General features: G+C 34.9%; 1 protein-coding gene across 1 annotated transcript in view; it reads right to left on the reverse strand.

Moving 5' to 3' along the window:
- LOC142341475 (uncharacterized) overlaps positions 1 to 16,423 on the reverse strand; it is a 243,615-nt gene that overhangs the window by 196,701 nt on the left and 30,491 nt on the right. The window contains exons 12-15 of the mRNA XM_075392436.1: positions 10,500 to 10,618; positions 9,572 to 9,713; positions 9,328 to 9,442; positions 770 to 888 (exon numbers count right to left, since the gene is read on the reverse strand). Of these exons, the coding sequence (XP_075248551.1) occupies positions 770 to 888; positions 9,328 to 9,442; positions 9,572 to 9,713; positions 10,500 to 10,618 (495 nt within the window). The remainder of the gene's footprint in view (positions 1 to 769; positions 889 to 9,327; positions 9,443 to 9,571; positions 9,714 to 10,499; positions 10,619 to 16,423) is intronic.

A 16,423-nucleotide genomic window follows, 5' to 3' on the forward strand; every position in this document is an offset into this window, starting at 1 on the left:
AAGGAGCAGTTCATTCTCAGAGGGAGAAAATTGTGGTTGTTTAGTGACTTCTTTGCGAACAGCTCAGTAGTTGCAGTGACTGAAACTGCGAAGTTATTCAAAATCGTTGGTTGCAAAAATTATAAGTGTCTGGCCAGTAACATAGCTACTGGAGGTCGAACTTATAATAGTTGTTTGGATCTGGAAGTGAATTGCATGCGTTCCGGATACATGTGGATAAATTGATTGAACTAGTTTGAATTAGTGTGAACTATTAGTTAGTTTTGATAGAAAAAATCCTTTTGATTGTTGAATTTACTCAATTATCTGTCTCTGGCTATAAAATTACTTGCTGCTGGTATTACATTTTTTGATCATTAATTCAATTAAGAAGAGCGAAGTTTTCAAGCAGCCGAGAGAGCAACATTTTTTGGGGACAACACAGTACACTCCCTACAACAAGAGGAACCACCAAACAAATCTCTCGGAATTTTGATAGAGTTTTGGGCGCTACCCAGTCCCCAGCTAGAAGCCTTCTAACGACAAAAAATACAAGATTCTGCAGATTACTATGACGTACTGAAATAACGTTTTATTATTGGACTAATATCAGTCAGCACTGGTTTTCAATAATACTAGGATCCGGAGAACCCAACGGAAACTTGATCAAATACTAGTTAAGTTTAAAATTTGATCTGATGAAAACCAACGAGCGTATGTACTTGGAAAAGAAAAGATAAAGCAAACCGTTTCAAAGTGGAAACGTTGATGGGGAAAGTTGAAATCAAACCTCGTATTCTCCAGCAGATGTGAATGTAAAGCCTTCCATCACTCTCGATTCAAAAAGCACAGGTCCAAATTGATCAGTAGGAGTCCACGTAATATTCAGTTCAACTCCAAAGTTATACGCTAAAAGGGCACAAATGTATTGTATTACATAATTTGTATATCCCGACTTCGTCAATACAAACTGATCCAAATAAATGATTTCAAAGAATCAAGGTGGACAGGGTTAGTCTTAGTTTCAGCATGAATATGCGCACATTACTCCAAACGGAAACCTTAGTTTTATTAATTAAATTATAGTTGACTCTAGGTCCAAAAATACAAGAGTCCACCCAAGTTTCGGCTGAAGTTTTGCAAAATTTTGCAGCATAAGTCATTCATAACAGTGCAGCACTTAAAAGCTTTAAATTCGAATTATTTACAATTCATTTCGAATCAAACATACCCGGCAGATTGCCGGAGAACGGCAGACCCCTGTTGATTCCCATAACCAAGATTGGGATTGAAAGAAAACAAAAAACTGAGAAAAAAATTGTTGTACACAAACAATTTTAAAGTGCGAACTAATTTGGTGTCATTTTGGATGTGAACCTGTACTTTATGTATAGGTTTCGCGAAACTCCTTAAACCCATAGAGAAATTCTGGCGTTTATCGAGAACAACGCACCAGTTCGAGGTGCTGTTCCAAAATTTCACGGTGATTTCTGCAGAGTCACCTAATCTTGTTTAATTTATGGAAGTCAACTTCTGTCTGTATATAAGAACTTCTGGTATTGTAGCTTCTGGCAGTGAAGACTTTCGGTCTTTTACAACTTGCACGGGCGTTTTAAGTTTAAATATTCACAGATCATAAAACATACCCGGCAGATTGCCGGAAAATAGCCGCCGTTGATTCCAATAAGCATGATTGGGATTGAAAGAATAGAAGATATTGAAAAAAAAAAGATTTTTGTACAAAAACATTTTTTAAGTCAGATTTACTTTGATGGCATTTCGTAGTTGAACCTACTTCTGTTTCTTAGAGAGAGGTCACAGGGGCTACTATCAATACCAATAAGCATAAAATATGGTCCCTAAGACTTATAGGAACGACGTTCAAATAGCGGGCATCTAAAATTGGACTTTATGGGTTTATCCCGTTTCTATTTCTGACTTCAATTTTTTATACTGACTCTGTTCATTTTGATTTGCTTTGCTGAGCAACTGATGTTCAAATTCACTTCTAGCAGAATGAGAGAAGAGAGAAACTAGCCCAGAGAAGTCAAAAAGATTTCACGCAAAATGTCGAAAAAGCGGCAAAATGGTAAAGCGAAAAAAAGTTCGGCGAAGTAAAAATAAGGAGCGCTATAATAGCCGGCTGAGAAGATGAGGGCGGCTATTAATCATGCGACAATATCACTTGTTCTGCTATACAACCGCAGTAATGCTGTGACATCCAGGAGTGAAAGATGCATAATTAAGCAAGAGTTACTCTGACAAACGTCCAGATTTGATACGAACAGCAATAAAATCAGAAAAGGGCACAAAAACTATCGAGCAACGTCTGTTGCCTTGCAGTAACATTTAAGCGCAAAAAGCACTCATAAAAAAGTTTTCGAACCTGAATAAAAGAAATTGCTTGTCAAGTATTGTCCTCCATTATAACAATAAGACGATACATTGCATAGCCATGCGTCTTCGTGCTTTCAAGATGTAAAACAAAACAGACCCGGAAGATTGCCGGAAAAAAGCCGCAGTTGACTCCCATAACCAATATTGCGATTGAAAGAAGAAAAGAGGAAAAGAAGAAAAGAAGAAAGAGAAAAGGCTAGTGAACAAAGATTTTTGTACAAACAGTTTAAAGTGCGAACTATTTTGACGCCATTTTGGAGCTGAACGTACTCCTGTTTCGTTGTGAGACCACACAGGGTCTAGTATCAATACCAATAACAATTAGAGATGGTAACTAAGAACATAGTACGAGTATCGGGCATATCAAAATTGGGCTTTATGGCTTTATCCCGTTCCTATTTCCGATTTCCTTTTTTTGATACTGGATCTGTTCGTTTTGAATTGCTTTGCTGAGCAACTGCTGTCTAAAAACACTTTTAGCAGAGCGAGAGAAGAGTAAAACTAGCCTAGAGAAGTCAAAAATATTTTACGCAAAATGTTGAACGAGCTGTGAACGAAGTTAGAGCAAAAACCTTAACTACGACGAAGAAAAAATATAGCAGAACAAATCCCCAAATACAATCCAAATAATTGAATGGAAAACTGAGAATTAATGTACCTGACCAGCAGATCAATTGAACAATTCTGGCCAAAAAGACAATCACAAATATTGAGAAACTAAAATAACCAAACGAACAAAACAAAATTATAATCATTACTAAAACTCTTGAAGCTTTTAAAGTGAAGGCCAAATTTGATACAATTCAACATACTAATTAACTCAAGCACAAACCTTGAAAGAGACTTATTATCCACTAAATGTATATAAACGTACTCGAATGATATAAACGTATATAAACGTATATAAATGTATATAAACCTACTATAAATGTGCTCGAAGTCGCATCCTTCCACAGAACTGGTTTATCAAATAGCTAATATCTGCATGCAGAACGCATCAGCGCAGAGAAAACAAGTGTTAAGTCAAAGAACAAAAAATGCCAGAAAAATTTAAGAAAAGTTAGAAAAAAATCGATTAAATTTCCATGTAGTAGACCTACACATACAAACTAAAACCGTATTTTCATAAAATGAAAACCAGTTATCTAACAACAAAATATCGGCCAAATATTAATGAGCTCACATACATCTCTTTTTTCAGAAAAAGGAGAAAAATCGAGAAAAAAATTGGAAAAAATTTTCAGTTTTCTGTCGAATTGTATAGAAAGAGACCAGATTGTGGCTTGCAGCCCTTGAAATGAATAGAGTCTAAGAGCATGAGGCTTTGATTCAATAACAAACAAAAACAATAACAAAATACAATGGGCCAAAAAGACTAAATATCAACAAAAAAGTTGAATATCCCTCAAATAAATCATTTAAAAGGCAAAAGAAAAGAATATAGTTCAAAAATATTCGTAGAAAGTAAGTATCCGTCAATAAGTTTAAAAGGCACTTCACAGTGCAAATTCGCAGTGTCACACAGTCAAATGAAATCGACTGCAAACAAAATTAAAATCTAAGAAAAAGGCTAAACTCATTGTAGATGAAAAACGAGCTTGTTAGAAAAAAGTTTCAGGAAAATGATAGACTAATACATGCTAAAATTCCGAGAATAAGGTCAGAAACAAAAACATGAAAAACAAAAGATTAGTTCTTGATTTCTGAAAGTTAAAAATCAAATTTAAAAAATCAGAAAAACAATTGAATTTCCATATTTAGCATAAAATTATAAAACTTTGCACCTTTAAAGAGTAAAATGTAGAAAAATAGTTGAGAGATTGGAAACAACTAAATTTTTTGCCAAAAATTTGTCAATTTTTTTTTCAAAATTGCGCTTATACTAAAATTTTTGCAGAATTTCAGATTCTACACGGCCCAAAATCATTCAATTTTGAATGAATGAAAATTAAATCCATGACAGTGCAAAAAATAGACATTTTCTAGTACTGAAACCCAGAAAACAAACCGAAACTGAGAAAAAGTGGAAAAAGACTGTCAAAATGAGGCAATCAATTCTTATAAACACAGCTCTTATAATTATAAAGCGGCATTTAATGCATGAAATATCAATACTAAGTTACCATATAAACTGATTCTAAAAAAACAGCATTAAAATAAATGAAGAAATTAAATCAAAAAAGCCAGAATGTGCTCATTTAGAAAAAAAAGGAATTATGAAGTCAGATTTACTTTGATGGCATTTCGTAGTTGAACATACTTCTGTTTCTTAGAGAGAGGTCACAGGGGCTACTATCAATACCAATAAGCATAAAATATGGTCCCTAAGACTTATAGGAACGACGTTCAAATAGCGGGCATCTAAAATTGGACTTTATGGGTTTATCCCGTTTCTATTTCTGACTTCAATTTTTTATACTGACTCTGTTCATTTTGATTTGCTTTGCTGAGCAACTGATGTTCAAATTCACTTCTAGCAGAATGAGAGAAGAGAGAAACTAGCCCAGAGAAGTCAAAAAGATTTCACGCAAAATGTCGAAAAAGCGGCAAAATGGTAAAGCGAAAAAAAGTTCGACGAAGTAAAAATAAGGAGCGCTATAATAGCCGGCTGAGAAGATGAGGGCGGCTATTAATCATGCGACAATACCACTTGTTCTGCTATACAACCGCAGTAATGCTGTGACATCCAGGAGTGAAAGATGCATAATTAAGCAAGAGTTACTCTGACAAACGTCCAGATTTGATACGAACAGCAATAAAATCAGAAAAGGGCACAAAAACTATCGAGCAACGTCTGTTGCCTTGCAGTAACATTTAAGCGCAAAAAGCACTCATAAAAAAGTTTTCGAACCTGAATAAAAGAAATTGCTTGTCAAGTATTGTCCTCCATTATAACAATAAGACGATACATTGCATAGCCATGCGTCTTCGTGCTTTCAAGATGTAAAACAAAACAGACCCGGAAGATTGCCGGAAAAAAGCCGCAGTTGACTCCCATAACCAATATTGCGATTGAAAGAAGAAAAGAGGAAAAGAAGAAAAGAAGAAAGAGAAAAGGCTAGTGAACAAAGATTTTTGTACAAACAGTTTAAAGTGCGAACTATTTTGACGCCATTTTGGAGCTGAACGTACTCCTGTTTCGTTGTGAGACCACACAGGGTCTAGTATCAATACCAATAACAATTAGAGATGGTAACTAAGAACAAAGTACGAGTATCGGGCATATCAAAATTGGGCTTTATGGCTTTATCCCGTTCCTATTTCCGATTTCCTTTTTTTGATACTGGATCTGTTCGTTTTGAATTGCTTTGCTGAGCAACTGCTGTCTAAAAACACGTTTAGCAGAGCGAGAGAAGAGTAAAACTAGCCTAGAGAAGTCAAAAATATTTTACGCAAAATGTTGAACGAGCTGTGAACGAAGTTAAAGCAAAAAACTTAACTACGACGAAGAAAAAATATAGCAGAACAAATCCCCAAATACAATCCAAATAATTGAATGGAAAACTGAGAATTAATGTACCTGACCAGCAGATCAATTGAACAATTCTGGCCAAAAAGACAATCACAAATATTGAGAAACTAAAATAACCAAACGAACAAAACAAAATTATAATCATTACTAAAACTCTTGAAGCTTTTAAAGTGAAGGCCAAATTTGATACAATTCAACATACTAATTAACTCAAGCACAAACCTTGAAAGAGACTTATTATCCACTAAATGTATATAAACGTACTCGAATGATATAAACGTATATAAACGTATATAAATGTATATAAACCTACTATAAATGTGCTCGAAGTCGCATCCTTCCACAGAACTGGTTTATCAAATAGCTAATATCTGCATGCAGAACGCATCAGCGCAGAGAAAACAAGTGTTAAGTCAAAGAACAAAAAATGCCAGAAAAATTTAAGAAAAGTTAGAAAAAAATCGATTAAATTTCCATGTAGTAGACCTACACATACAAACTAAAACCGTATTTTCATAAAATGAAAACCAGTTATCTAACAACAAAATATCGGCCAAATATTAATGAGCTCACATACATCTCTTTTTTCAGAAAAAGGAGAAAAAACGAGAAAAAAATTGGAAAAAATTTTCAGTTTTCTGTCGAATTGTATAGAAAGAGACCAGATTGTGGCTTGCAGCCCTTGAAATGAATAGAGTCTAAGAGCATGAGGCTTTGATTCAATAACAAATAAAAACAATAACACAATACAATGGGCCAAAAAGACTAAATATCAACAAAAAAGTTGAATATCCCTCAAATAAATCATTTAAAAGGCAAAAGAAAAGAATACAGTTCAAAAATATTCGTAGAAAGTAAGTATCCGTCAATAAGTTTAAAAGACACTTCACAGTGCAAATTCGCAGTGTCACACAGTCAAATGAAATCGACTGCAAACAAAATTAAAATCTAAGAAAAAGGCTAAACTCATTGTAGATGAAAAACGAGCTTGTTAGAAAAAAGTTTCAGGAAAAGGATAGACTAATACATGCTAAAATTCCGAGAATAAGGTCAGAAACAAAAACATGAAAAACAAAAGATTAGTTCTTGATTTCTGAAAGTTAAAAATCAAATTTAAAAAATCAGAAAAAACAATTGAATTTCCATATTTAGCATAAAATTATAAAACTTTGCACCTTTAAAGAGTAAAATGTAGAAAAATAGTTGAGAGATTGGAAACAACTAAATTTTTTGCCAAAAATTTGTCAATTTTTTTTTCAAAATTGCGCTTATACTAAAATTTTTGCAGAATTTCAGATTCTACACGGCCCAAAATCATTCAATTTTGAATGAATGAAAATTAAATCCATGACAGTGCAAAAAATAGACATTTTCTAGTACTGAAACCCAGAAAACAAACCGAAACTGAGAAAAAGTGGAAAAAGACTGTCAAAATGAGGCAATCAATTCTTATAAAGACAACTCTTATAATTATAAAGCGGCATTTAATGCATGAAATATCAATACTAAGTTACCATATAAACTGATTCTAAAAAAACAGCATTAAAAAAAATGAAGAAATTAAATCAAAAAAACCAGAATGTGCTCATTTAGAAAAAAAAGGAATTATGGATTCTCAAAAACACTGTGGTATCAATTTCAGAGGTTCACATTTTAATACAGCTTCTATTAAAACTTATTTCTAAGAAAAAAGTAAATTATAAGCAAAAACTAAGCAGATTGGACAAAAATCGGCTAAAATTGGTTATGTATGCGGCATGCTACCAAACGAAACTTTTCGAAGTCGAAAAGTCATTCACTGATCAAAGCGCATGATCAAAAAGCTTCCCTCGATCAGAGAAAAATAGTTCACATGGGAATTTTACTTCCTTTCGCTTTTAGGTCCAAATGCCGTCTGAACGAATAGTACTTCGGGTTCAAAAAACATAGCCGTTAAATTGCCAGAGAAAAGCCACCGTTGACCCGTTGGACGCACATAATTTTTCTAAGTGAAAACTTTTTTTTCATCGGTGCGCAAATTCTACACATTCGGTTAGATTTTAAAATTATACTTAATTCAGCTTCTAAACTGAACGCAATTAAGCCTAATACTAATGCCAGCTAGCAACCGCTGTAATGAATTTTGATAACCTTATGCACTATGACTTAATGGCCGGGCTTTATAAGCTTATCCTGTTTCCTTTTTTATTTTGATTTTGTTCTTTTGACTTTGAACGTATTCACCACATCCCGTAATTCAATGCGTTATCCCATAATCCCGTAATTTAAAATCCATTCATTTGAAACAGTGAATGAGGTAAGTCAGAAGTCACAGGTGAAAATCGTGACTTATGTAAAGCGAAAAACATGATCAAAAAGTAAAGCGAATAAGGAGAGCGCCTAAATAATAGCCGTTGAGAGGCTGACGGCGGCTATTAAAAAACCTAAAGAAAACCAATACTCCTCTTCGAGTCATAAAAAACTAGGAGCGCTCTAATAGCCAGCAGAGAAGCTGAGGCGGCTATTAACAAGCAAGTAATAAAGCATAGGCATTAATTTTTTTTACAGTAGCAATGTTTTCACATATATTTTTGAATTGTATAAAACAGATCTCCATTTCCTAAGTTTACGCTTTCTATTCCACTTGAGGTTTACTTTTAACCAAGATACTGCTGTTAGTTGAGCACTTTGAGTTTTATCTTTGCTCGAAGATCTGTAATCCGGTTTTCACAATAATCTAAAATAATCTAATAAAACTAGACCAAGAACGGAATATGAATGGATTGGCGTGACCAAAATCACTACTCCAATTTGACTTCAAAAATCATGAAAATGTGTGAACAGATCTTAAAAAAAAAGACAGCGCCCCAATACAATTCAAATTCTTTGAATTGTAAAAAAAACCAAGAGCACCGCAATATAGCTACTAGCTCAGCTTACAGCTTCGCAGCTATAAAAAACCATTCTCTCTTCTCTCAGCAAATTGATCAAAACACTATGCATTGACGCATTTTACTTCCTGCTTCAAATAAACTCCAATAAAACTACTGATCAAAAAAAGACGCTCCACCATCTAGTCGTCAAAAAAGACAGCACACCAATACAATTCAAATTCTTTGAAGAATAAAAAGACACGAGCCCCAATAGAATCCAACAGACACACTTTCTTGTTTTTTATCCTTGGATTTTAAAAAAAAACAAACACGTGCGTTTACCATAACTGCTTCAAACTTCTTTCGAGATCATTTATTAATCAGCCAACTTGATGACTGCTTACTTAGAGCATTTTTTGGCATTTTGTCTTGGAAACCATGCTAGGTTCATTTACGATTTCCTTGGTTTCATGCAAGGATCGTACAAGGAAAAAGTTAATGATTTGGATGACATCATAAATTATCCTTTGGGGATCACCCGGAGAGTTTAATCTGGGCAGATGGGCGAACTCATGAAACGTCAAAGTTTACTCATTAACACAACTAGTTCAAATGTTCAAAATATACCTTCGGGATTGTCGAGAGTTATGAGGAGATTGTAGGGATGGCCAACTCTTGCATAAGGGTGGTATTCAAAGAGGTAAGTGACCATCACGTTGCTGAATCCCTCAAAGGATGACACCTGCAATATATCTGAATCTATAGTCGGCAAAAAATTTGATGCGGCATAATAAATTATTTAATGCCACGGTAATTTCTGGCAGTAAGTATTACCAATTAGAAACGGTTACATGACGATCTTATTGAGCACCTGGAATGTGAAATAGTAGACTGGAATGTCTTCGACGTATATTCCGTCTATGGTGTCAGAGACATTTCTATCTTCCTCATCTCCGAACTTGTCAGCTGTCACCCAAATCTCCACTTCATAGGGCTCTGTTCCATCTGGAGTCCTAAATCAAAACGATTCCATGTTCAGTCCGCTGGATTTCTGTCTTTCCACCCCGATTCATTTAAACCGCCATATTTTAATATCATATCTTGGATCTATGTAATAACATGTAAATAACTTCTAAGAACAACTGGGTCACGTTTACAATTAAAAATTATACTTACATTAAAGCGTTTTGATATTCTTTACAATCAATATTTCGAATTCAGTTTCCCTTCAGTGTTTCTTCACTACCCCCAGTAACAATAAAAGGTACTGTATTATGTAAAAGATATCACGTGTCCCAGGGGTGGGCTGCGTGAAAGTTATATACCAACTAAGTTAGGGCGAAACAGAATGGACCCCATCTCTTTTAATCTGTACATCATTTGTACTTTCTACCCAAACTGTACATATCATGAATTTCGAACTTTAGAAATGTAATTGTATTTAAGATTAAAATCGGGGTGAAATGATAGATGGGTGATTTAATTAGGGTTCAATAATAGGGAGTGAAAATATGCAGAGTAAGATTATCAGACAAATCCGGCAACTGCATTGACAAATCTAAGCATATACGCAATACTTGTGTTACTAAATCCTAATATCCTTAAATATGTAAGCTTTCAACAAAAAAATAAGAGCGAAGACTTATGTTATTAGCGCAACATTATTCAGGATAATCAAATTCTGTAGTTAATCAGTAATCATCAATGATTCTTTTAACAGAAACCGTAAAAAAGAGTGAAAATTAGTTGGAAAAAGAACTACTAAATCTTAATTTTTCTATCATTGTTGACTGACTAACGGTAAATTGTTTGTGAGGTTTATGGAGGAAGGCTGAGCGAGGAATCCCCTGAATGCCCACTTGACACCAAACTCTTTGCTATTAGCAGAACCTTCGTCCAGTGAGTTTCCAGGAATGAACTGAAGAAAAAATGATACTATTGTACTAAGTTGTTGGTAAAAATAAGCAAAGATCATTCGGATACATTTATGACCACCAGTTACAAATCTTAGCCCCAACAACATCTCTTTCAATCTCTTGGTCAAAGTCAAGAAAATTACTTAGTTCTCAACAAGAGTATTTTTATCACTTCATAAAAAATGTATATATGTACATAAGGTCATTTTAAATCATTTTTAAAAATTTTAGAAGACTTAGTCAAGGAAACCAGCTAAAACCATTTTTCATGTAACCATAGCAACTGATTTGCCCATAATAAACACAGAATTGAAGAGTATGGCGACATCGATAAGACCCCGAAATCAACCAAAAAAGTAAGGTTTTTGTGGATTAGGAAATTTATTTCAATTCGTACATAAACACGGCAGTTTCTATACCACATTTCAACGCCTAATTGAGTTGTTTTTTTTAATCTCTAATTGATCTAATATTCAGCAACGGGCTTGAAAACGTTTTCTAGGTTCCTATACGACACATGAAACAACTCAGACAAACAGGGATTCTATCATATTGTTGAAGAACTTCGATTTATCACAGAAGTCGAAAGCTCATCTTATATTCTCAATTAAAAAATGTAATCATCAGCCATCTGGATTCCACTATGGACGCAAGTTAAGCTCTTTTAATCCTGACAATACTCATTTATCTTCAATCAACGTATAAAGGGTGGAGAATCAGATTATTCAGTCCACTGACAAAACTAGACAAAACGATAGAGCATTACTGAGAATCCTTAACCATCTTTAACCTCTCCACCATTCAAATGATAATCGATGTATATATTTTAGTAGATTAAAACACCCTAGCCCTCAATGCTCATTTCAACTAACTTGGAATTGAGACCCACTTCATGCGAATGTTGGCAAGTAGTTGTATACTACTCATTTGATGGCCGGCTTGTTTTCAGAACTGTTGACTGAAGAGTCCTTTTTTCAAAAAAAAAAACAATTGACAAGAGCTTTCAAATAAATCGCAACCCATCCTAATTTGTGCTTTGCTGCAACTAGTATATTAAGTCTTGCTCTCTTCACACTAAATGAAAGCAAGAAGATGAAAAAGAAGTCGAGAAACAAAAACAACTAGGTAACTAAGAATGTATATGAAAAACGAAGACGCTAATAATGACCGAGGAAATTTTCACAACGACCAGAAACGCTTTCCAGCAAAATAAGTTTTCACTGGCACAAAGACCTCAATTAATTATTGAGATCACAAAAAACTGAACTAATTTTTGCTTTGAAGGAACATTTATTGTACGTAAAATTTATTTGTGTCCGTAAGTCTTTTACAGCTTCTTACCAAAAAAGCCACAGTTTTTGACATTGGGGGTAGGTTTTTAAAAAACATTATAAGAGTAGCTGTCTACTTTATATGTCTATACCATAGATGTCTACCAAAGAAATGCAAGCCTGAATCAAGAAACCACTAACGTATTTTGATATTTTGACAATCAAAGCTTCTAATGTCTTCAATCAACAACTACAAACCAAACGGGAATTAAATTAGTAAAGATCAATTGACCGAGAAACCAAAAGATTAACAAGCTCCGTAAAAACTCAAAACCTGTCTTCCTTTGTCACCCAAATATTCTCAGAATAAATATAATCAGTAGCTTCAAAATGTAGCCAAGAAAAAAGTCAACTTTGGTTAAACATAAACCGACAAATGTCGGAAGAATTGCTCTTGAACGACAGGCGAGGCAATTTAATTCAGGGGCTGGAGCCTAGATCAAATTATGGGTGCAAAAATTTTTTCCCCCGCCGGGATGCGAACCACTGCCCTCCCGATCCACAGCCACAACTACTAACCACTGCGCTACAGCTTCAACGATGAGAGAGTCAACGAGGCCATTAAAAAGACAAGCCTAAAAGGTCGTGAAAGACAAAAAAAGGTACAACACGAGCACAACTAAAATAATCATTCATATTTCTTGATAACTGATGCTGTAAAAAAAGTTGGAGATATGAGTTGAAACAGTTAATGCAATTCAATTATGGCCCATCAGAGAGCCAAAACACTAGTCATTTCAGCGACTAAAAATATGACAACAAAAACAACCACAAAAGTGAAAATGCAAAACTAAAAAAGTCAAACTTTTTTCTGAAACAAGTATCGTCAAAATTGTCACAAAATATAAGATGAATTTACTTTTAGATAGCTTGAACCAGACCTCGTTTGAGAACCTATAAGACAGGCAAATATTAGGGTTAAGAGACAGGAAAACCAAAAGAGCTGCGAAATAGAGAAAAACATTCGCTGCCCAATCAGCAAACCAACGATGGCGCAACGGTGGGAAAAAGATCTTTGACTGCACGAAGTCCCTGCGGCCTGAACGATTTGTAGAGGTGGTGGTTTGGGGGGGGGGGTGATGTGGGGGCGGGGAATCAGTTTCTAAGAACCGTCCTTCACACCATATGTCTCTAGTTTCCGAGAATCGCATAATCGGAGACTAGTGAGCTGAAAGGCTCTAAGAAAACTCAATATCCACTGGGCGCTACCTCTTTATACCGTTTCTGAATACGAAAATAAACGGGTCTGGCAAAAAATCAGTCAACCGAAAAATCGAATACAAAAATCAACAGGATCAATATAATTGGTGTAAAAACTTCGTTTGAGAGCAATTAACAATGGTTTTCTAAGAGTGCTAGTTCAGTCATTTAAAACAAACATTTCTACTATAATTCAGCGTTAATGAGGGCAAAAGCTGAAGTGCGGCGGCATCAACAAAAGAGAAGAGTTAAGGAAAGAAAGAGAGAGATAGAGAGAGAGAGAGAGAGAGAGAGAGAGAGACAGAGAGAGAGAGAGAGAGAGAGAGAGAGAGAGAGAGAGAGACAGAGTACGAGAGAGAAAAAGTGAACGAGAAAAAAAGGGAAACAAAACCCAAACGATAGAGAGAGAGAGAGAGAGAGAGAGAGACAGGAAACTTTTCCATGATGAGATTCAACTCTGCAATTTGTAGTCTCTAGTTTTGTTAGGAATTGAATCATATAGAAAAAAACTGAAAAGTGCAAAATCTGAAAAAAACTGAAAAGACAGGTTTCCAGATTTAGCAGTGGGAAAAATTCCATATCTGTTTTTTGTCTCTAGAAATTTGCCATGTAATTGCAAGACTTAAACAATTTCGCTGGCCAGTAATGATCGTTCAACTAAAAAAGAATCAAAAACTTCATAAAACAATTTCAAATTTTAAATCTCGCTAAAAATTGTAATATTAATAACTTGAGAACCATTTCATCGCCTCAATACAATATCCAGTATTCCTATTTCAGGCCTAAAAAAGTTTCCCTCGCTCATAAAGATTCATAAACTTGGAATATGATAATTTTCCGAAAAATTGAAATTTAAATTTTATCAAACAATGCTAATACACGAGTCAATAAAATATTGATAACAATTCCATTACCTCTAGGAACTTGGCAGCAGCTTATTATCAAACCTTGGAGGAGGTCTATGGGCCCCTGGGGCAAAAATTTTAAAAAATCTAAATTATTGAAAAAATATTATTTTTAAAATAAAAAAGTTTTTAAATCTTGAAAAAATCCATTACATCTAGAATTTTTGCAGTAAGCTACTTTTGAAACCTAGAGGAGGCTTCTTGGCTCTTAGGGCTGGATAAATCTAAAAAAGAAAAGAAAATCAAGAAACTTCAAAAAATTTTGCACGATTTATCAAAAAAATTGCTAAAACTTATGATATTAAAACGTTGAAAAATTTTCCATGGCCAATAAAAAATTTCCAGTAACTTAACTTAGGTTTAGTGAGGTTATATTTACATTAAATGAAGGGGCATAAGGTGAGCGCAGCGGGGGGGGGGTTGTGCCGGAGGCTGATGGGGTGGCAACAGGGGGGGGGCAAAACATTGGGGGGCACAACAGCTGAGGAGGTCCCGGGGCCCCTGGTGCCTGAAAAATTCAAAAACATGAAAAATTGCAAAAACTTTGAAAATTTTCTTAACTTCGCGATATTAAAATATTGAAAAACGTTTCATTACAATAATAAACTATGCAGTAGCATAGTATCAAAACCCTAACCCTAGAGGAAGTTCCGTGGCTCATGAGGCTAGAGAAACCTAAAAACTGACAAAAAATTTCAAACAACCTATATAATTTGCAAGTTTTAAAAAAATCTAAAACGTGATATTGAAAAGTTGAAAATTGATCCATGACCAACAAATTTTTCAATAACTTACTATCAAACCCTAGGGGAGGTTTTCTGACCCATGAGGCTCAAAAAACGTGAATAATGACTTTAACGTCAAAAATTGAAAAAATGGCAAAAATTGTCAAAAACAGCTTAAATTTGTAATGTTATGATCTTGCAAGAAATTCCATTGCATCTAGGAATTATACAGTAACCTATTTCCAAATCCCCGAGGAGGTTTCTTGGCTCTTGAGGATGAGAATCCTAAAAAAGGACAAAAGTTTTCAAAAAACTTGAAAAAATCAAGTTATTTAAAAAAATGCTAGGATTTGTAACAATAAAAAGTTGAAAAACTAATCCATGGCCAATGAAAAATTTTCAGTAACTTATTATCAAACCCCTTAGGAGGTTTTCTGGCCATTGAGGCTGGAAAAACCTAAATAATGACAATAAATGTCAAAATCATAACCGACTAACGTCGGGCAAATTGCTCTCAAACAGCCGAAGAGCACTTGACTTCGTCAGTAGTTAGCCACGGTTTAGTGAGGCTAGCTTCACAATAATTGAAAGGGCGTAAGGTGAGCGCAACGGGGGGTGCCAGAGGCTGATGGAGTGGCAACAGTGGGGGGAGGGGGGTATCAGTGGGAGGGGAGCACAACAGTAACTTATTATCAAATCCCTTAGGATGTTTTCTGGCCCCTGTGTCTGGAAAGACCTGAATAAGGAAAAATAAATGTTACAAATTTGAAAAATATTGCACGTTTTGTCAAAAAAACTAAAATTCGTGATGTTATATGTTGAAACCATTCCATTACTACTAGAAACTAAGCAGTATTCTATTATTATAACTTAGAGGAGGTTCCTTGACACCTAGGGCTAACAAAAACAAAAAAATGTCAAAAATTATCAAAGAGCTTGGAAAAAATTGTGCAAAACAGTATAAATTTGCGTGTTTTTAGCGAACGGTTGTTTGTCAGTAGCTAGAAACGGGGGGAGAGTGCATCGAGGGCTCATGAGGAGGGGTAGCAACAGTGGGGTGGGGTAGGAGCTCGCGGGGGATTGGAGATAATAGTGGAGGGGTCTTCAAGAACCTCTAAGAACCGCCCTTCACGCATTAAGTATAAGTCTCGAAAACAGTTTGAGCTGAAAGGCTCTAGGAGCACCTAGTGCCCGCTAGGCGCTACCTGTTTATCCCGCTTTTGAGGACGATAAGTCAAAAGCGTCAGCTGAAAAATCGGTCAAGCGAAAAATAGCATAAAGAAAGATCGACAGGACTAATATAATTGCTACAAACTTCGTTTGAGAGCAATTAAAAATTGAAAATAGCAATTTTGTAAAAATAGGCAATAATTCGTGATGTTAAAATCTTGAAAAAACATTCCAATTGCATTGCATCTAGAAACTTTGCGGCAACTTATTATCAAACCAAAGAGGAGGTTGCTTGGCTCTTGAGGCAGAAGAAACCTAAAAAAATGACAAAAAATTTCAAAAAAACTCGCAAGAATTGCAGGTTTTATAGGAAATGGCTGTATTTTGTGATTTTAAAAATTGAGAATATTTTTCAGTAACTTATTATCAAACCCTTAAGAAGGTTTTCTGGACCCTGGGGCTAGAAGAACTTGAAT

The sequence above is a fragment of the Convolutriloba macropyga genome, chromosome 6 (assembly GCF_964194025.1).
Source record: "Convolutriloba macropyga chromosome 6, txConMacr16.3, whole genome shotgun sequence".
Classification (NCBI taxonomy): Eukaryota; Metazoa; Xenacoelomorpha; order Acoela; family Convolutidae; genus Convolutriloba; species Convolutriloba macropyga.